Source organism: Tachysurus vachellii, chromosome 2 (genome assembly GCF_030014155.1).
Source record: "Tachysurus vachellii isolate PV-2020 chromosome 2, HZAU_Pvac_v1, whole genome shotgun sequence".
NCBI lineage: Eukaryota > Metazoa > Chordata > Actinopteri > Siluriformes > Bagridae > Tachysurus > Tachysurus vachellii.
Window position 1 is genome coordinate 22873493 of NC_083461.1, and position 20813 is coordinate 22894305.

At 41.0% G+C, this 20813-nt stretch overlaps 2 protein-coding genes across 3 annotated transcripts in view; one reads left to right on the forward strand and one right to left on the reverse strand.

Annotated features, from left to right (window-relative positions):
• The window catches only part of p4ha1a (prolyl 4-hydroxylase, alpha polypeptide I a), a 25333-nt gene extending 9274 nt beyond the window's left edge, over nt 1–16059 (forward strand). Inside the window, exons 5-15 of one of the 2 annotated variants that reach the window (XM_060863853.1) lie at nt 1735–1872; nt 2068–2319; nt 2451–2650; nt 3508–3684; nt 4893–4963; nt 8804–8903; nt 9235–9288; nt 9830–9895; nt 10006–10074; nt 10203–10299; nt 14648–16059. In XM_060863853.1, coding sequence (XP_060719836.1) covers nt 1735–1872; nt 2068–2319; nt 2451–2650; nt 3508–3684; nt 4893–4963; nt 8804–8903; nt 9235–9288; nt 9830–9895; nt 10006–10074; nt 10203–10299; nt 14648–14718 — 1295 coding nt within the window. In that variant the 3' untranslated portion in view covers nt 14719–16059. Of the gene's footprint in view, nt 1–1734; nt 1873–2067; nt 2320–2450; nt 2651–3507; nt 3685–4892; nt 4964–6285; nt 6357–8803; nt 8904–9234; nt 9289–9829; nt 9896–10005; nt 10075–10202; nt 10300–14647 lie in introns of both variants that reach the window. The other variant, XM_060863854.1, reaches the window with a different exon arrangement.
• Nucleotides 16060–16101: 42 nt separating this feature from the next.
• On the reverse strand, nt 16102–20505 carry arg1 (arginase 1). The gene is made up of 8 exons (XM_060863856.1): nt 20290–20505; nt 20051–20123; nt 17886–18060; nt 17627–17786; nt 17162–17256; nt 16970–17074; nt 16730–16866; nt 16102–16581 (listed from the first exon to the last, which is right to left on the reverse strand). Exons 1-8 carry the CDS (start codon nt 20374–20376, stop codon nt 16418–16420), a joined length of 996 nt encoding a protein of 331 aa, XP_060719839.1. The 5' UTR covers nt 20377–20505; the 3' UTR covers nt 16102–16417.
• Nucleotides 20506–20813: the final 308 nt, after the last annotated feature.

Genomic DNA, 20813 nt, shown 5'->3' on the forward strand with positions numbered 1-20813 from the left:
ACCGGGACGAAACCCACATTGTTCCTCCTGAATCTGAGGTTTGACTATCGGCCGAATTCTCCTCTCCAGTACCCTGGCATAGACTTTTCCGGGGAGGCTGAGGAGTGTGATCCCCTGTAGTTGGAACACACCCTCCGGTCCACCTTCTTAAACAGAGGGACCACCACCCCAGTCTGCCAGTCCAGAGGCACTGTCCCCAGCCGCCACGCGATGTTGCAGAGGCGTGTCAACCAAGACAGCCCCACAACATTCAGAGACTTGAGGTACTCAGGGCAGATCTCATCACCTCCGAAGAGCTTCTCAACTACCTCAGTGACCTCAGCTTGGGGGATCGACGAGTCCACAACTGAGCCCTCGGCCTCTGCTTCCTCAGTGGAAGACATGTCGGTGGGGTTGAGGAGAACCTCAAAGTACTCCTTCCACCGTCCGAGGATGTCCCCAGTTGAAGTCAGCAGATTCCCACTCCCACTGTAAACAGTGTGTGCAGGGCACTGCTTCCCCCTCCTGAGGCACCGGACGGTTTGCCAGAATTCCTTCTTGCTTGGCCCTCCGGTACCTATCAGCTGCCTCCGGAGTCCCCCAAGCCAACCAGGCTCAATAGGACTCCTTCTTCAGCTTGACGGCATCCCTTACTTCCGGGGTCCACTACGGGGTTTGGGGATTGCTGCCACGACAGGCACCGGAGTCCTTACAGCCACAGCTCTGAGCGGCCGCGTCGACAATGGAGGTGGAGAACATGGTCCACTCGGATTCAATGTCTCCAACCTCCCTCGGGATCTGGTTGAAGCTCTGCCGGAGGTGGGAGTTGAAGATCTCTCTGACCGGAGACTCTGTCAAACATTTCCAGCAGACCCTCACAGTACGTTTGGGTCTGCCAAGTCTGTCCAACTTCCTCCCCCGCCATCGGATCCAACTCACCACCAGGTGGTGATCAGTTGACAGTTGACACCCCTTCCAGAGACGCCAAGAAGGTCGGGTACTCTACACTGCCATTTGGCCCGTAAGCACAAATAACAGTGAGAGACCTATCCCTGACCCGAAGGCGCAGGGAAACGACCCTCTCGTTCACCGGGGAGAACTCCAACACATGGTTGCTGAGCTGGGGGCTATGAGCAAGCCCACACCAGTCCACCGCCTCTCACCGCGGGCAACTCCAGAGTAGTAAAGAGTCCAGCCTCTCTCAAGGAGTTGGGTTCCAGAGCCCAAGCTGTGCGTGGAGGCGAGCCCAACTATCTCTAGTCGGTATCTCTCAACCTCCCGCACCAGCTCAGGCTCCTTCCCCCCAGCAAGGTGACATTCCATGTCCCTAGAGCCAGATTCTGTGTCCGGGGATTGGGTCGCCGAGGCCCCCGCCTTCGACTGCCACCCAATCCACATTGCACCAGCCCCTTATGGTTCCTCCTGCAGGTGGTGGGCCCATAGGAGATCGGTCCCACGTCGCTCCTTCGGGCTAAGCCCGGCTGGGCCCCGTGGGGTAAGACCCGGCCACCAGGCGCTCACATGCAAGCACCAACCCCGGGTCTGGCTCCAGGGTGGGGCCCCGGTTGCGCCATACCGGGCGACGTCACAGACCTTGATATTAAGTTTCTCATAAGGGGTATTCGAAACGTAAAAAACGTATAAAAACGTATTCTCCATGCAGAATTTTCTGTCAAGGTTAAATAGGAATATGTTGATCTAAATCTCTGTCAACAGAAGCTGAAACATATCTAAACAAATATCTTATTTACACAGGATTTATCTCCAACCTAACCATCCAACGGCAGCACTTTCCTAATGATGAAGACCAGGCAGGAGCAGCCAAAGCTCTGCTCCGTCTTCAAGACACCTATAATCTAAAAACAGAGGTTATCTCCACTGGAGATCTACCTGGTGAGTAAGGCCTGAAGGATGGAGTGAGTGGTGGAAAAAAGGTTAAAGTAAATGTAATGACTCTCAAAATGCATCTCAATTATCCTGTTTGTTCTGTGTGATGTTAATATATATGATGTTATATTTGTCAGTGTTATGTAGGCCTAACTAGGGTTTAACTTGAAACGCTATAAATGATTATATGCGCTTTCATAGGTTTGCCTGCAGATTTGCCGTATAAGAGCACTCTGACAGTGGAGGACTGTTTTGAGTTGGGGAAGATCGCGTACTCCGAGGCCGATTACTATCACACAGAGCTGTGGATGACGCAGGCTGTGAGACAGTTAGATGATGGCGAGCAGTCAAGCGTTGATGCTGTGACCGCCCTAGACTACCTGAGCTACTCTGTATACCAGCAGGGGGAACTAGAGAGAGCACTGGAGCATACAAAACGACTGCTGACACTAGGTAAGGCATGTGGACTGGATGTTGTGCAGTGGAGGGTCTGATACTGCAGGATACTGATAGAAACAGATGTATTTGGGTTTGTGTGAGTGCTATCATTTCTAACAGCTAATATAATCATCCCTGCTGTGCAGATCCAACTCATCAGAGAGCCAATGGCAACCTAAAGTACTTTGAATACCAGCTGGCCAAGCAGAGAAAAGTAGAGAAGGAGCAGAGAGGAACAGAAGAGGAGAAAGAAGAGCGAGAAAAGGGAGAGGCAGACAGGAAGAAGGATGTCCATACAGAAAGGAAGAAGTATGAGCAGCTTTGCAGAGGCGAAGGAGTCAGGCTGGTAAGAGTCAAACCTTATTATATGCTTCTTTACATTCAGACAGTACACAGGAACAGTCGTTACAGTGGGGCTAAGTAATAACCACAGCAAATATTACGGAAAATCTTATCTATCCAAGACTCCAGTGTTTCTTTTACTAATGCACCTCAGCATAGGTTTAAGTATCTGGAAATGGAGGGATAAAGAACATTTTTTTTCTAAGGAGATTCTTTCAGTTAGTGCTCACTTTTTGGTAGAGAGCAATATCAAACACAACGCTCCAAAATCCCCCATAGAAGTTTGTTTTTGAAGGCTGGTGACATGATTTACACTCTTCATCATTATTAAGTCATTAAGTGGTTTTCAGCAGTTGGCTGGCTTTAGGAGTCTCAATGGATGAACATGTTAACCTTCACCCTCCCCATATGTTTGCTGTCTGGTGGCTGTTTTATTTGCAGGTGACTTAATTAAGAAGAAAAAACATCCGGATATATTCTTTCCACCATCATTTATTCATGCGTTTCTCATTGCTCAACATGCAGTTTCCATGATAGTCACTGATTCTGTATATCCAAAAATAAACCCACTTTTTCTCCTACCGTCTTAATCTAAAATCAGAGTCAACTATTTTTAGAAAGGCCATAGATCATGTTAGGATTTTATTTTCTTTATTGAATAGTATACCTCCTGGAAGCATTTACAACTAGTATTTTTCTCTGTTCATTTACTCAGAGTCTTTCATTCATTATTCATTTGTTTGTGTTTACTATATACAGCTGTTTGCAGTAACCGTTCATTGAATCCAGCTGATTTGCTGGCCGGACCATGTATACAGGACTGAATTTATAGTCTCCTACTCTTTATTTTACACCACACAGACCCCACGCAAACAGAGCCGGCTATTTTGCCGGTTCTATGACAACAACAGGCACCCGTACTATGTGCTGGGCCCGGTGAAACAGGAGGATGAGTGGGACAGACCACGCATAGTACGTTACCACAACATCATCAGTGACAGGGAGATGGAAAAAGTCAAAGAACTGGCCAAGCCCAGGGTGAGTAACATACAATCTAAGAATCTTATGAGTTACAAATCTTTCATTTCTGATCAGTTTTAGTATTTGTACTGAAAGGAATTTTATCACTACTTATAAAATAAATCACAGATTACTGGATTCATGACTAGAGCTGAAAACCTTACACACTATATGTTATTAAAAAAAAGCTCTTCATGAGTTAATTTGTTATGTAGAACTGGCAAAGCCTGAACTGGAGAAACCATACTAGACTTTAGTGCTCCTGCTCATTTTTATAGAATTTAAAAGTTTGCCTAGACTGAGGCAGCTTCTGTCTCTTTGGAAATACCCAAACTTATATGCTGCTGTAGTTCTATTAATAATATGATTACAGGCACAGCATGACCTGGTAGTTCAGGCTAACTGAGGAATGGGTTAATTGATAAAACTTTGGGCCTCATTTATCAAGCTGGATACAATGGATTTATTTTTTAAGTAGTATGTTTTTGAAAGTTTTCACAAGAAATTCAGCATTATCCTATCATTCCTATCAATATCCTATCAATCCTATCATTCTGAAAAACATTTGAATTCTATGCAGTGCGTCTAAATTTATGTTAAGACTAAATTAACTTCAAATCAGATAATCAAAATTTTAGACTTTTGCATTTACAGCACTAAGCAGAGTGACTTTGTTGTTTATATCTAAAACATTTCCAGGCTAGTTCACTAGATCAGGGTGATATCGAGAAAAATTATAGATCAATTATTTTATATTAAATAGTACAAAATATGAAATCTAAAGGAACTCATAAGCCCTTTTTGCCTCTAGATTTTGATATTTTTAGGCTGTAATATTGTTTTTTTTTTATTTTTATTTTATTGGCATAGTTGTTAATCCAAATTACTTCTGCAGTTCTGTCTTTTCTTTTCCCATTGAGTAGTCATGTTTCCAGCCTTGTGGGCATCCCTTAATATGAACCGTGTCAGTTACATGCTTTGTACTTTATGGATTACTAGCATACAAATGCAAGTATGAAGAAAAATCAGCTTCCCTGAAACCTTTATAAAGCCAACAGCATGTTCAGTTTGGTTTACGTAAATATGTACACACAACCTTACAGTAAGCTGGTTAAATGAGGCCCACTGAAGAAGTTTAGTGTTATGGGAACATCATAATCCCCAAACCAATGTACATAATTAGCGTGGTGAGTAATTCGTCTCCTCTCGGCCGGTTGGCTTCACAGCTGCGCCGTGCCACCATTTCCAACCCTGTCACTGGTGTACTGGAGACCGCCCACTATCGTATCAGCAAGAGGTAAGACTATAGGCACACAGGCCATGCCAGTCATCCAGACACATTTTTTTTCATCACATTCTACCTCAGCAACTTTAGCAAGACAGGACACACAGAGGGCACTGTACACTTCTGTTTTAATAAAAGGAAAAATATTTAGATTTAGACGGAAAGGTTGTTTCAAAGCATTCCAAAGGCGTTGGCTGATATTGAGGTCAGGGCTTTATGCAGGACACTTGAGTTCTTCCAGTCCAACCATCCAATCTGAATCATTTTTGGGCCACTTGGTTCCAGTAAAGAGAAATTGTAATGCTGCAATGTGGGAAGACCCACATACAGGTGTGATGGTCAGGTGTCCACAAACTTTTGGGAATGTGTGTGTGTGTGTGTTGTTTTATGAACTCCTGAAGGAATTCTTCATTATTAACCTCTATCAAAGTGATATAAAGGCCAAAGTGTGGAGAAAGAAAGAATTTGCTCACGATACAAAACACAAGATCATCGGTGACTTGTGTAACTCATGATGGTGGCAGTCATGTCATCCTCTGTCTGCCTCTAATCAGGAGGAACCTCATCATGGAGTGAGACAGTGACCCAAAACACACCAACACAACAAAGGACAAAATAAATAACCTGAAGAAGTTACAGTACAAGCCTGGAAAAACATAACAAAAGAATAATGTCAGTGGTTATGTCAGTGGGTCACTGGTTTAATACACAACTAAATATTCTGTGTGATTTTACCTTAATACCGTGTTCCAATTCTTTGGCTTGTCTAAAAATTTGGTGCTCTTAAGTTGTTTTACACATTTAGATTTAAATGCCAGGAAATGAAAGCTGATCCGTCGTTGCAAACCCAAATGTCTTTGGTCTGTATCAAAAGCAAGAAAATTGACCTTATCGTTCCAGTACATTCAGAGGGGACTGTATAACAAATAGTTGTATGTATTGTTGTCTTCTGTTAACGAGTAAGTTTCATTTGTTCTTTGGCATAATAGTACTGTATGTTATTTAATGTTTCATAGATGAGTCGTGCCAGAGAGTAAAAAATAATATTTGTAACAACGATTTCCCAGAGATCTTAAGAGTGTGCAGGGTGTTCCTCTAGGTGTCGCTGATCATGATAGGGTTGCTGCAACATCTACATTAACACAGAGGAGATAGAGAATTAACACGGCCGAGCTGGTTTACTTCTTATAAATGCAGACTTGAAATTAGAGAACTAAAGTAGGTTCTGCTCACCAAATAAGGTATAAAGGGAAATCATATTGGGTTGCTTGCTTGCTCTTACTCTTTCCCTCCTTTCCTCTTTCTCTCTGTATTCCCCTGTGCCTTCTCCTTAGCTCAGGCGTGCCACCGTGCATGACCCCCAAACAGGGCAACTCACCACAGCCCAATACAGAGTCTCCAAGAGGTAAGGGGCTAAAGGTGAACTGTAGATGGTCAGGAAGCATGTGTCCTTTTGTTTTCCTGTTATTTCCCGTCTTTGGAATCAGAATTGTCTCATCAGTATGAACTCTTTTACATACGTATAAATGTTAATTAATTGGTGTGTGTGTGAGCAAGAGCAAGAGTGAGAGAATCTTTATATTGGACTGTTCGGGTCCTGTACAAGTGATCTCCAGACAGTCCTAGAGACATCTCAATATAATTATAGCAAACAGGACTTAAAGAGGACCTGAACTCAATTTGGAGTTCCTTTGAAAATGGTTTAATTACGTAGCTAAATATGAGATATTTAGGTTTTTATTTTCAGGTTTTCATCGTTCATATCTGTATATATATTTGTTTAGGACACATTATCTGATCAAACATATGTATGTATTCACATTTGCTTATAACATAAGTATTTTTTTTATTCATAGTCACATCTCAACATTTTTGCAGTTTTAATTGCCTTACTTGTGTTTGGCGTTTGCGTTAACGTGTGTTTGTTTGTGCACGTGCTTTGATGTTAAATCAGCTGACCAGTTGAAGTTAACATAATTGGATAGTTTTTTACAGTGGCACCTGTCAGGTGGTGATATATGTTAGGCAGTAAGTGAACAGTCAGTTTGTGTTAGAAGCAGGAAAAATTGGCAAGCGTAAGGAATCTGAGTGACTTTGACAAGGGCCCAATAGATATGGGTCGAATGGGTCAGTGCATCTCCAAAATGACAGGCCTTCTGAAGTATTCCTGTTATGGACTACCTAAAAAAGGGATCAAATGATGGACCACCAGTGAACCAGTAACATGAAGATGCCAAGCTGGCAGAGGCAGTGTGATGCTCTAGATAGTGCTCTGTTATGAAACGTTGGGTCCTGGCATTCATGTGGACTTGGACTCCAAATTCCCCACATCTGTGGGAATCATGTGCCGTGTGACCATCTGTGGGATGTGCTGGACAAACAAGTAAATCCATGGAGGCCCAACTCCCAACTTGCAGGCCTCAACGGATCTGCCACTAACTTGTTGGTGTCAGATACAAAAGCACACCTTCAGTGATTTTGTGTACTCCAGGACTTTACAGGTCAGGTTTCGACATCTGTGTGTGCGCGTCGCTCTGTGTGTGCGCGTCGCTCTGTGTGTGCGCGTCGCTCTGTGTGTGCGCGTCGCTCTGTGTGTGCGCGTCGCTCTGTGTGTGCGCGTCGCTCTGTGTGTGCGCGTCGCTCTGTGTGTGCGCGTCGCTCTGTGTGTGCGCGTCGCTCTGTGTGCGCGTCGCTCTGTGTGCACCCACCCACAGAGCGCCGCGCACCCACCCACAGAGGTCTGCGCGGTCTGTGGCTATGGGTAAGTGAGTGAATCTGAAGTTGCCGATGGTCAGGTCTGTGTTTTCATTGGCTGTTAACCATATCTCAGTTAAAAGTCTGGACTCAGGTGTAGGTGTTTTTCCAAGAGAGATTTGTATTAACATAAATCTCAGATAAACTCATATAAACTTGTATGTTTTCTGTACAACACTAAACTTGTCCTTGTCCTTTTGACCAGCTCTTGGAAGAGGAGAACAGGTGTTGCTCTTGTAGAAAAAGGAGCAGTGCTGTTGGTGTTATTTGTGTTTTTATTGACTAATCATTTCATGATGTCATGTTTTACATTCAGTGGTTGTGATTAACAATAGTTTTATTTAAAACCTACTGGATTATGGCACTCGTCTATATTATTTCAGCATTAAATGACAAAGGGATTCTTAATGCACTATTATTTAAATAAAAGACTTGTTCGTCACAACCAACGAATACAGAACATAACTTCATGATCGGAATAGTCTTTCCCTCAGAATATAGTTGAAGATATTGAAATAAAAAATGTTAAGCTGCTCCTTAAGGTTATTCTGTGAAAACTCTAGAGACTGTTGTGCAGGAAACGTCCAGGAGATCAGCAGTACCTAAAATAATCAAATTGTCTTGTCTAGCACCAACAGCCATCTCATGAACCCTGTATCAGCTGCATATTTAATGTGTTTACTATATTTAATGTCGGTCTTGGAAAACTCATCTCATATATGCCTTAGAGGGTTTACATATATGTCACTGCTGTATTGGAGCTTTCACACCTCCATTAATATCAAAATACTGATACGTTTGTAAAGGTAGTAATTTAGTCCTTATTAACATGCAGTACGTCTGAGAGCCTCCTAGTCATCAAAATCACATTCGGCTGATGATATATTATCTTTACTAAAATGGGAAACACTGAGTAGCCTAGCACTAAACTCCCTACATATGACTAACTACACACTGCATGCTGTACCTTCCACTAACGCTCATTTAGTCCTTCTTGACCATTTCCCAACAACGACTGTGATCCTATATCATTGACTCTCTCAAAATTTCTGTTTTCACACTGATTAAAGAAATTAATTGATTGTTTTCTGTTTGCAGTGCCTGGTTAGCAGCCTATGAGCACCCAGTGGTGGACCGTATTAATCAGAGAATTGAGGATCTTACAGGTTTGGATATGAAAACAGCAGAGGAGTTACAGGTGTGGCTCTGTGTGAGAATGCGTTTTGTGTGTATGCAAGTGTGTGTGTATGTGAGAGGGTGTGTGTATGCAAGTGTGTATGTGTTTGCGCGATTGTGTCTGTGCACGCATGATTGTGTGTGTGCATGTGTGTGGGAACCAAGAGAACCTGGCTGCAAGTGCAAAAACTTTACATTTTAAAGATGTAAACATTTCAAGCGTCCAAGTCTACGTGTGCCAAAATTGTAGAGGGGGTTAAATAATTTCCAAACCCACTGTATACAAACCGTTTTCTAATATTTTTTACTCTAATGTGTTTTGCATATTATATCTGTTTCTGTGTTCCTCTTAGGTGGCTAATTACGGTGTCGGAGGCCAGTATGAGCCACACTATGACTTTGGACGGGTAAACACTATTGTAATTTTACTCTTTCACATCTCTCAACATCAGTGAGCAGTTTGGCGTAATGTACATTGGTCTCTCATGGAGATCTGCACATCACCTGATCTCAACAAAACTAAAAAAAAAAAAAAGACTAAAGACAAATAATTCAGGAGCATCTTTTTAGGCCCATGAAATTCAGAAGTTACAGAATGAGGTCTGTAATAAACACAGTGCATTTCATCCTCGGGCATTTCATATTTTTTTTCTGTCCATGGAGTCATTTCATCATATAAATATGTCAGTATATATAAAGGTGTCAAAATAATTTAATACTACAATATACTGTGTTTATTTATTTGTTATACAGCTACTACTTTTTGGTAGTAAACTGCTTTTTAAATTAGTACTGCCTTGTTTAAAATACAAATAATCCAATAAAGTAAGGTCCTGGTGCAGAGTCGTTTCCATCAATTTGAACTCAAAGCAGGAGTCTCAAAACACAACTGAAACATTTCTCCCTTTTGTTTCCTGCTATCTGGTCATTTTTACGATCTCCACATAGAAAGACGAGCCAGACGCCTTTAAGGAGCTGGGCACAGGGAATCGCATTGCCACCTGGCTCTTCTATGTGAGTGATTTAGACTATTAAACACGTGCTTGTATTTCCTCTTATTATTAAATGCAAATTCCTGTTTAAAGACGAGGCCTCTGTAATATGGGCGCATGTTTCCTCTGTAGATGAGTGACGTGTCAGCAGGGGGAGCCACAGTGTTCCCTGAAGTAGGAGCAGCAGTAAAGCCAATAAAGGTAATAGCATGTCCATTCTAGTGAAACAGAACGTGTTTACTTAGTGATTTCTGCCAGTTTTTAGTCTTTTGTCAATCTTTGCTTTTGCTTGATATGATAAAGTGTGTGTTTGTGTCTATGAACTCCAGGGTACAGCAGTGTTTTGGTATAACCTGTTTCCAAGTGGAGAGGGAGACTATAACACAAGGCACGCTGCATGCCCTGTACTTATGGGCAATAAATGGGGTGAGTGAACTGATGGTCATCTGCATTAACTCACCTTTTTCTTTACACTGCAATAATAAAAGTAATATTTTAGATTTTCGAATGTAAATATTTCCGATCAGTTCCATCTTATTTTGAAGCCTCCACCCTGAACAAATTGCATATTAATCCGTAATTACCATGTAAACTTAAGCAAATTTATTTTATGTCCAAAATGTATTTTTTTAATGAAATTCTGAGTTTGACTTTAAACCTGTGTCACAGAGACGTTTATGTCGCTTAATGCTTTCCTACCCACAAGGCCGTTCTACAGTCTGCTGATAGTGGAACCAGTGAGAATAAGACCTCAGTTCATCAGTGATGCAGCAGTGCTTTAGTCCTTTAATCTGTCCAACACCATCAAGCCTATAGTTGGTCCAATGTCTTACCTTTTAAGTTTATTTGACCGTTGTTACATCTCAATGTATTGTGTGATGTGTTGTTTTTAAGCTGCCTGTGTCTCTGTTAGTAGCACATCAGAACTGGCTAATTCCAGTTGACCCTCCACCAGCAATGTTCCTCCCCAGTCCTCAACAAGTGTCCCAAAGCAGATCCATCTCTCGGCTATTTCAGATCCAGTTTAAGCACTTAGCAATTTTAATAGCTATAATATAATTGGCTAGGAATAATCTCTACCAGAATTCAGTCTCTCTCTGCAGTGTACTGTATAGCTGTGTGTAGCTGCATTACATTTGGGGACTTTGATTCCAATGTGTGCTGTATCAGTTGATTGAAGGTTGACAATCAAACTTTTTCATTATTACATACAATTAATCATTAATGTTACTAGAAAATAGTGTATGAGCAGTGTGGTGCTAGTTACTAAGGAATAGTAACTAGTTACCATTACTAGTTACTTCATTCAAAAAGAAACTCAATTACTTTGTTGATTACTTACACCAAAAAGTAATGCGTTACTGTTAAAAGGAACTTTTTAGTTACTTTTTTTAAAGAACGTTCTTTAATGTTCCCATTAATGCCCTTTTATGCGTTATGGTCTATACAAACACAAAACTGTTTGTTGATCTGTCCCTGGCTAACAGTCTGGCTAAAATCTAGTCGCTGTTGTTTGGCTGGAGGGGCTTGACTCACTCAGAGTGTGTCCACCGACACCGGGTTAGCTTCATCGAGGCATTTGGTTTCTACCTCCAGATTGTTATTGCTGTTTATTGCAGTAGATAGGACCTTTGAACCAGAAAGACAGCTTACATTTGACTAAAAGGTTTTTGTCTTTATGCTCAGCTAAAGTGAAATAATGAGCATATTTCCACTTTGAGAAACCCGTCTTGCTCTCGCCTCAACTCGCCATTACTGCCGCACATACTTGAATAAAAGGAAACACGCCCAACAGTGTGGCATCTTCATGTTTACAGTGGTTGGCATCCACCAATCCTACAATGTGTCGCTGCTGTAAACAGGTTAGGCTGTAGGCTACACTTTAGCCAAAGTGAATTAAATTATAAAAGTAACGGACAAACGCACCATATGGTAACAGTAACGGAGTTACTTTATTTAAAAAGTAATGCGTTAGAGTATTAGTTAATGTCAAATGTAACTCCATTACAGTAACGCGTTATTGCCCAACACTGTGTATGAGCCCCCCCTTTTTTTTTTTTAGAAGCAAACTTCAAAATCTGTCATAAAAACTGTTCCATTCTGTTAAATACCATAGTTACTGCACTAGCAATGAAGGATTTTATTCCTTCAAAGGAATAAAAAAAAAAAAAATACAGCAGCAGAAAGTTACCATGAACATCACTATGCACAGTTAACATGTCATTCTGACTTCCCAACAACAGGAATTACACCAATATGCAGACTCGTAGCTACAAAGTTATTTCATGGGGATTTTAATGTGCTTCAGGACAGTTATTCTTCAAATGATCTCCCATCTTAAAATACTACATATTTCAGTCAGAATATTCAGTCAAAATAAAGACAATTCTTTGACATATTTAAATTTTTAATTTGCAAGCTTATAAAATTTACATTTGGCGGTATGGCTCTGTTCTGAATTCCCCGTCCTTTTCATGAGCTCCATGAAAGCTAGTCAGGGAACAGCAGCAGCTTCGTGGAGGGATAATCTCCCATTTAACTGGGAAAGCAGCAAGACAAAATCCCCCATTTAGAACCGAGTCTGCATTAATGACAACAGAATGACACTGATTAAGTTAAACACAAAGTTTCAATGAGGAGCTAGGGGAGGAGGTGGGTTGCAGCAATGCAGAGGAAACAGCCAAGCAGACAGACTGAAAAAAGCATTTAAATAGGGTGCCCTGTTTGAAAGGGACCAATAGCACGCTTAGGAATCAGATCAGCTGATGGGCGGGGTTAGAACATTTACATCAGCTGATGGGCGGGGTTAGAAAATTGACCTCAGCTGATAGCCGAGCTTGACTATGTGGCCTGCCTGAACTGATGCTGAACGCTATATTTCAGTCAGGACCACTTGAGTCAAAATAAAGACAATTCTTTGACATATTTAAATTTTTAATTTGCAAGCTTATAAAATTTACATTTGGCAATATGGCTCTGTTCTGAATTGCCCATCCTTTTCATGAGCTCCATGAAAGCTAGTCAGGGAACAGCAGCAGCTTCGTGGGGGGACAATCTCCCATTTAACTGGGAAAGCAGCAAGACATACCTAACATAGCTGAGCAGGGCATAGCATAACGTAACCTAACATAGCTGAGCAGGGCATAGCATAACGTAACCTAACATAGCTGAGCAGGGCATAGCATAACGTAACCTAACATAGCTGAGCAGGGCATAGCATAACGTAACCTAACATAGCTGAGCAGGGCATAGCATAACGTAACCTAACATAGCTGAGCAGGGCATAGCATAACGTAACCTAACATAGCTGAGCAGGGCATAGCATAACGTAACCTAACATAGCTGAGCAGGGCATAGCATAACGTAACCTAACATAGCTGAGCAGGGCATAGCATAACGTAACCTAACATAGCTGAGCAGGGCATAGCATAACGTAACCTAACATAGCTGAGCAGGGCATAGCATAACGTAACCTAACATAGCTGAGCAGGGCATAGCATAACGTAACCTAACATAGCTGAGCAGGGCATAGCATAACGTAACCTAACATAGCTGAGCAGGGCATAGCATAACGTAACCCAACATAGCTGAGCAGGGCATAGCATAACGTAACCCAACATAGCTGAGCAGGGCATAGCATAACGTAACCTAACATAGCTGAGCAGGGCATAGCATAACGTAACCTAACATAGCTGAGCAGGGCATAGCATAACGTAACCTAACATAGCTGAGCAGGGCATAGCATAACGTAACCTAACATAGCTGAGCAGGGCATAGCATAACGTAACCTAACATAGCTGAGCAGGGCATAGCATAACGTAACCTAACATAGCTGAGCAGGGCATAGCATAACGTAACCTAACATAGCTGAGCAGGGCATAGCATAACGTAACCTAACATAGCTGAGCAGGGCATAGCATAACGTAACCTAACATAGCTGAGCAGGGCATAGCATAACGTAACCTAACATAGCTGAGCAGGGCATAGCATAACGTAACCTAACATAGCTGAGCAGGGCATAGCATAACGTAACGTAACCTAACCTGGCCTAGCAAGGCATAGCATAACATAACATAGCCTAGCAAGGTAAGCCTAGCTAGCATAACATAACATAGCATAACCTAGCATACCATAACGAGCTGGCTTAGCAAGGCATATCGAGGCATGCATTACCTAGCATGAGGCAATCTAGCCTAGTATAGCAAGCATGGCATGACCCATCATGACGAGCAATGCAAAAGCATAGCATAACCTTATCTTATAACATAGCATAACATACATAGCATAGTGAAGCATAGCCTAACGTAGCGTAGCATAACAGACTGTACACCACTCCAGCCCTAAGGTCGCTTCCGGTTCAACAAACTCACCATTATACACGAAAAGTGTATGCATGCCATATCAATTTACCGTAAGTTCAAAGCGTCTTCAAAACTTCCCCTTTGGCTCGAGTATACTAATAGTAATCACGACCTCTTATAGTTCCATATCGTGAACACAAAAGGAGATAGCTTGCGGTTTAAACTTTAATTAGCCGCCGAGTTTAAATCGCAGCAGTAATGCAGAGGAAACAGCCAAGCAGACAGACTGAAAAAAGCATTTAAATAGGGGGCCCTGTTTGAAAGGGACCAATAGCGCGCTTAGGAATCAGATCAGCTGATGGGCGGGGTTAGAAAATTGACATCAGCTGATAGCCGAGCTTGACTATGTGGCCTGCCTGAACTGACGCTGAACGCTATATTTATAACCTTCTTTCTTTGTCTTTGTTATATAGTTTCAAACAAATGGATCCATGAAAGAGGTCAGGAGTTCAGAAGGCCCTGTGGACTGCATCAGACAGACTGATGATGACCTTTCCTGTCCGGTCCTCCTCGTTTCTGTCCACTTAGTGGTTTAATGCCTATACGATGTTCCTGGTTAAACCCCAGCCCCACCCATCTTTGCCTTTAACAATCAACTTTGATCCGCCATATTTTATTTTTATTCAAATGGTGTATGTGTGTCTGCCAACAAATGTCTCCGATGCCGCTGGTGCCTTTTATCGTTGCTCAAAATAGCTGCAGAGAAGAAAGCAGTGACACTCCACCGCATGACACTCCACATTTCCAGGTCTTAATATAGCTGAGGTACTGTGGGGGAAAATTTCAAAACTTCAATAAAGTATCCACATGGTACCAGATTTAACTGAGCTCACAGATCAAAATGAAGACATTTCAAACCTAAACCCATTTCATCTAAATGAAATGGGTTTAGGTTTGAAATGTCTTCATTTTGATCTGTGACCTCTACACTCTGGAATCCTTAAGTCTTGTACGATTGTAGCTACGACTGTGACTGATTTCAATAGCTGAGCCAATTGCAATACCTTGCCCTGTGTGTGTGCGCGTCTGTCTGTCTGTCTGTCTGCCTCTTTGTCTGTCTGTCTCTCTCTCTGTCTGTCTCTCTGTATGTAGGGGAGGTAAAGGTTTGGCTCATTGCACTGAATGTCCTACATGAGTCCTGACTTAAAAACTATGGACCCATGCACTCTTTCCCCTTAACACACCCACACTCGCACACACACACACCAGTCTGATGCCAGGTTATTGTATAAGGCTTCACTTGCACTGAGGTCATTCACACAGGGGTAAACACATTTGTCATGTTTAACATGAAGTTACGCAGGTTTAAACTTTTTCAACTGAAACTAGGATTAAAGAACAATAACATTGTATAGGAACGTCTGCCAAATGCTGTAAATGCAGAGTGAATTACATTTATCTCATTTGTGCAGGTGAAAATTTGGTTGAGGGTCTTGCTCAATAGCCTAACAGTGGCAGCTTGGTGATTCTGGGATGTGAACTCAAAGGCATCTGAGCTGTAATCCAAGGCTTTAACCACTGAGCTTCCAGTCCAATATAACGTGCCCCTGGAAATAGTGGCTATACAAATCTTTGCATATCTTTTTTTTTTTTTTTGGCTATTCACAATTATGGTGAATATACAAATGTTTGATAGTAGAGAAACAAATGATGTGTTAGTAATAGTGAGACTGTAACACTCCAGTGACTCAAACTCCTGTAATCTGAAATGAAAGCCTCTATTGATATCATTTCATGTCTTTTCACTCCAGTGACTTAAGATTTGTGGTAAAATACTGTAAATGTGTGAACATTGTTTTACTACAGAAATAAAGAATTCCCTTTATCTTTTTCTGTTTGTATGCTTTTATTCTGTTAAAGGTTTCCACAAGATCCATCATCAATGAAACACCACAAGAGAAATAAAAACTCATTTATAGGAAATTGAACACAACTAGTAATAAAAGAGATTCGTTTTAGCATAGATTTAAGAACAAGTGGTTGTAGGTTTGTAGGATTTGTAGTTGAATCAATCAGAAAATTCAAAATAAACCATTACAGGCTCAAGATCACATTATATTTTAAGGGTATTTCAGGCAAAATAAAACTTATTAGACATGGTGGTGGTGGTATCTCTGCACTCTTTGTGTCAAGTTCTATTATAAGTTTTATTATCTTGTAGTCTGAGTATGGCAGTTTTGCACTTAAGGTTCTGGGATTTTGTAATCAGCTGGGTGTGATCCTTCACGAACTCGTCCAAAACAGCCTAACACGAGATCCACTGCCACACTGGCTGTACTGTGAACCTCTTCCTCTGTTTTGGCTCGCCTTGGGTTCACCTCTACAACATCAAGAGCAGACAGGAGCCCTGTTTGTGAAACACCATGGGATAGGTTAGTTCCTAACATTACATTAACGATTGTAGATCTAATATAGTATATGGCACTAAAGACCAAAAGGCCAGCGTGTCTATTTTATTCATATGCTTTCTGTGAAAATCAGCCGGCTCCTCTCACCTGTTTGACAAACATACTCAGTGATGTAGATGCCCTCTCTGTATGTCAGGCCTCCTATCACTGGAGTCCCTGTGGCCGGTGCCACTGAGGGGTCCAGGGCATCAATATCATAACTCAAGTGGATGGGTTTTTTTATCCTGTTTATTAAAACATGGTTTTATAATTGTAATGAGTTTGAGCGTAGTACTATTTAAATGAAGATACATACAAACAAATAATATATAGTAAACAAATACTTACTTTGAAAATACGTGATCGCACATCTGTTCCATAACCTTGCCGATTCCAAGTTTGTCTACCTCTGTCATAGAGAACGTCTTGATTCCCAGGTGTTTCAGGATGTGACTGGAATATAAAACATTAGAGGGTATTTTATTTCCATATTCAGAACTTAAAATTAGAGAAATAAATGTACAGAACGTAGGATCTTACTGTTCCTCTGGATCTACATCTCTGAGGCCAATGTATACTACATCTTTTGCTGATATGCAAGGCTTGATCCATGAGAAGTTTGGCATGACAGGAATCTGAAGGAGACAGAAATATTTGTCTATATTCTCTGTACATATAAGTTTTCTGTATGTTATAGAGCTTTCAATTGCACAACATGTCCATAGCAGCAGTCAAGTCTCAGTCAGTGATGAGCTGATCCATAATCAATATAAAAACCTTGAGTGAAAACAAATAAAACCCACACTAAGAATACTAGATACACACTAGAAGTTTTTTTTTCCGCAGGTCAACATGACGTGTGCTAACTTATTCTCACCAAATTACAGGACCTAACACATCATATGTTTGTGTTGTGTAGCCTACTTTTATTAAGACAGTGTGTATTAGACCACATGTGCACTGAATAAAAATATTGTCTACGAAATAACTGTTATGGTGAATCACCTTATTGCACAGCTCGTGGATGAGGTAGGACATGGGCTGCCCGTGGATGTTTCCTGTTGTACTGGTTAGAGGTGTGTTAATGTCAGCATGGGCATCCACCCAGACTACACTCAGCTTGGGCCTGGAGGCTGCGTGTCCATGGATCGAACCAATTGCTAAACTATAGGAACGAACCAAAACAGACACTGTAACAAAGTAAATATTAAAATAATGTCTTTCCTTCAAAATGCATTCAGTTTATGACGTGAACTTGCTGAACCTGTGATCTCCTCCAAGCATCACACAGGTGTGGCCATCATTCTTAACTCTGTGAACAGCATCAGCAACCTTCTTGTTGGCAAGACCAACTGCTCGGGGTTGCTTTGTCCTGCTGAAGGGCTCATCATTGGAAACTTCTTCAAATATTAGATCACCATAATCCTTCACCACACAATCTGAAAGAGTAGACCTGAACCAGATTATTTCTTGATACATACAGTCACCAACCAGTTTAGTTAGCGGTCCTGCAGATACATGTCAAGCGCTTCAATTAATGTTCACATCAGTATTTGGGAAAATGGGATTTTAGTGACCCTGACTGAGGTATAGTTGCTGGTGTACAATTTGCTCTCAGAATTGTGGATGAACCCACACACCCTTCACACACACTCCTCGCCTCAGAACCATGTAACAGTTTGTTAGCTCAAGCCTTCAGACTACTCAAGATTCAGTGACTAGTAGGATACACAAAAAACTGTATTTCTTTACACTCAGACTCCAATTTTTTATACACAAACATTTCTACATTCTTAAATACAGCTACAAACTGAATTTTTTTGCACACTGCTTTTTTTTTACTTTTTTCTAGTTTTTTTTTTACACCAAACAGACTATTTACTGGTCAGCTCTATGTATGAATCTGTCTCGTAGCTGTCTTTTAGCCTATTGCACACATGCACTTTATGCTAATAGGTTAATTTCTTTTTACTGTTTTAGCCATAGTTCTGTGTTGTTTTATGTAGCTCTGTATTTTACGTAGCAGTGTCTACTGCATCTTCTATATATGATTGAAATGACAATTAAAGCCTCTGATTTGACTTGATTTGCTCTTTTAAATATTTAAAAAAAAACTGATGATCTCCTGAAAGTTTAACACCTAACAGTGGTGTGAAAATTCTAAGCTAAACAAAACAAAAGAGATTAAAAATACCTTCTGTGTTCTGTTCTTACAGTTGTGTGTGTCAAACACTCATGTACACACTGACAGCGATAGGCAACTCAAATAATCACCTTTAACAACCACAGTAAGCAGAACAGCATCTCAGGACACGATAAATGCACATATCAGATGTTGAGTGAGGTAAATGGGTTACAACTGCAGAAAACCAAATCAGGTTCCACTCCTGTCAGCGAAGAACAGCTGAGTTTGGATGCATTTGAATGTTTGAACATTGCCTGAAGACACTGACCTGAAGATTTTACACATTTTTTGCTATTTTGCTTTTTGGTCACTCGTTAGGCTCAAAGTTTTCTATTTAAGCATTAAAGCATAATCCAGTAAAAAAAAAAAAAAACACCACCAACAACAAAGAAAACAGGTTAAGTACTAAACTGTATGTCAATAAATCACTCATGATACTCAGACTGTTACTGATTGTACATGTTTCTCTTCTACTGTATATTCTAATTCAGGCAAACTATGACAGGAGGTGTGTATATTTCTGAGAATGTCTATTACACACACACACACACACACACACATACAGAGGAACCCCACCATGTGGGTGTTGCAAGGTCAATATGCTCTACCCTATCAGATCCCATCTTGTGTCTCATTGACTGACACACACGCGCGCGCTCACAGACACACACACACACACACACACACACACACACACACACACACACACACACACACACACAGAGATATATAAATGGACATTTTTTTTGTCTATGCATGTACTTATGGCAAGTAGAGTAGAATTTGTCCTATACATGGAAATAAATATTAAATATATTATATATATTACAATAGAGGATTTAAATAAATACATATAGTTTAAATAAAGAAGACGATCAGTGGGAATTGAAGTTAGCAGAAATCAAATTGAACTGCAGTTACTTTTCTAATTAAAGGTGTCAAGACTAGCTGTAATAATACAGCAATACTGTATTTTATTCTTTTATACCAGGTCTAAATTTGTACATTAATGATGAGAATCCTGAGTCTACAGATCTGTTCTGAACTGAATGACTAGTGATCACATTTTAACATTTGAATAAAGTTTTGCAATGCAAACATTTGCTCTGTTCATCTTGTACTGCTCGTTTTGTGCATAGTATCAGAAAGAAAAAGAAAAAGAAAAAGTGTGTTCTCTGAAACACTGTCTGTTTATATCCAACACTGTCCATTTCATTTGTATTTCAATTTCCAGTAAGTGGTACCTTGGATTTCAAGTTTCTTCACCAGTCCAGCTTCACGAATCGCACCTGGTCCCAGTTGGACACCATCCCTGGGCTGTTGCAGGACAGGTAATTATTATTAATAACTGGAAATAGGATTATTTCTAATCTACTGATCGAATTTACAATCCAGCCAATACGTTTAAAAGAGAGAAAGAAAATCGGTGCACACTAAACAGCTTCCAGATGTCTTTAAAGCCTCCAGCAGACCTAGAGCTCACCTGTCCCTTAGCAAAAGGTGCTCCAATTATTCCGACAGAATGGAGATCTCTTTGGAATAATTTGAACGCGGTATTTAAACTCTTCATTGCGATGCCGATGATGTGTCCGCTTAAGAAAAGCTTAGGGAACAGAAGCACAGCAGCGTTTTACGCGCTCCAGCGCAATCCCGACGCATCACTGAAATAGTCCATCACTTCATGACTCGTCCTTTCTCTCTTACATCACAGTTTTTTTTTTAAGTGCTGAGCCGGTTCAACAAGTGGCCCGCACACCAACCTGTATATAAACAGCCTGCCAGCCTGAGGACGCCAGTTAAGTTCTGTTAAGTCTTTCCAAAGTGACGCAATGTATTTGTGTTAAAAAATGAATCTCTATTATTCTCCAATAGAATTCTAGATTCTGCTGCAAAGACAACGAGTGTTTATTGTTATTATGGAAAGGCTATGAGTTACATGAGTGCGAACCGTTTAGGCATTAACAAGGTTACACAACTGTGCAACGTGGTTAATCCAAATCCTTAGCC

Bases quoted from the DNA above. Each gene is read 5' to 3' on its own strand.
- arg1 (XM_060863856.1), bottom strand. From the start codon at position 20,376: ATGAAGAGTTTAAATACCGCGTTCAAATTATTCCAAAGAGATCTCCAT. The intron at 20,124-20,289 runs GTGAGCTCTAGG...GTCCTGCAACAG, and splicing joins CACCTTTTGCTAAGGGACAG to CCCAGGGATGGTGTCCAACT. The intron at 16,867-16,969 runs GTAAGTATTTGT...TTTAATAAACAG, and splicing joins TGCGATCACGTATTTTCAAA to GATAAAAAAACCCATCCACT.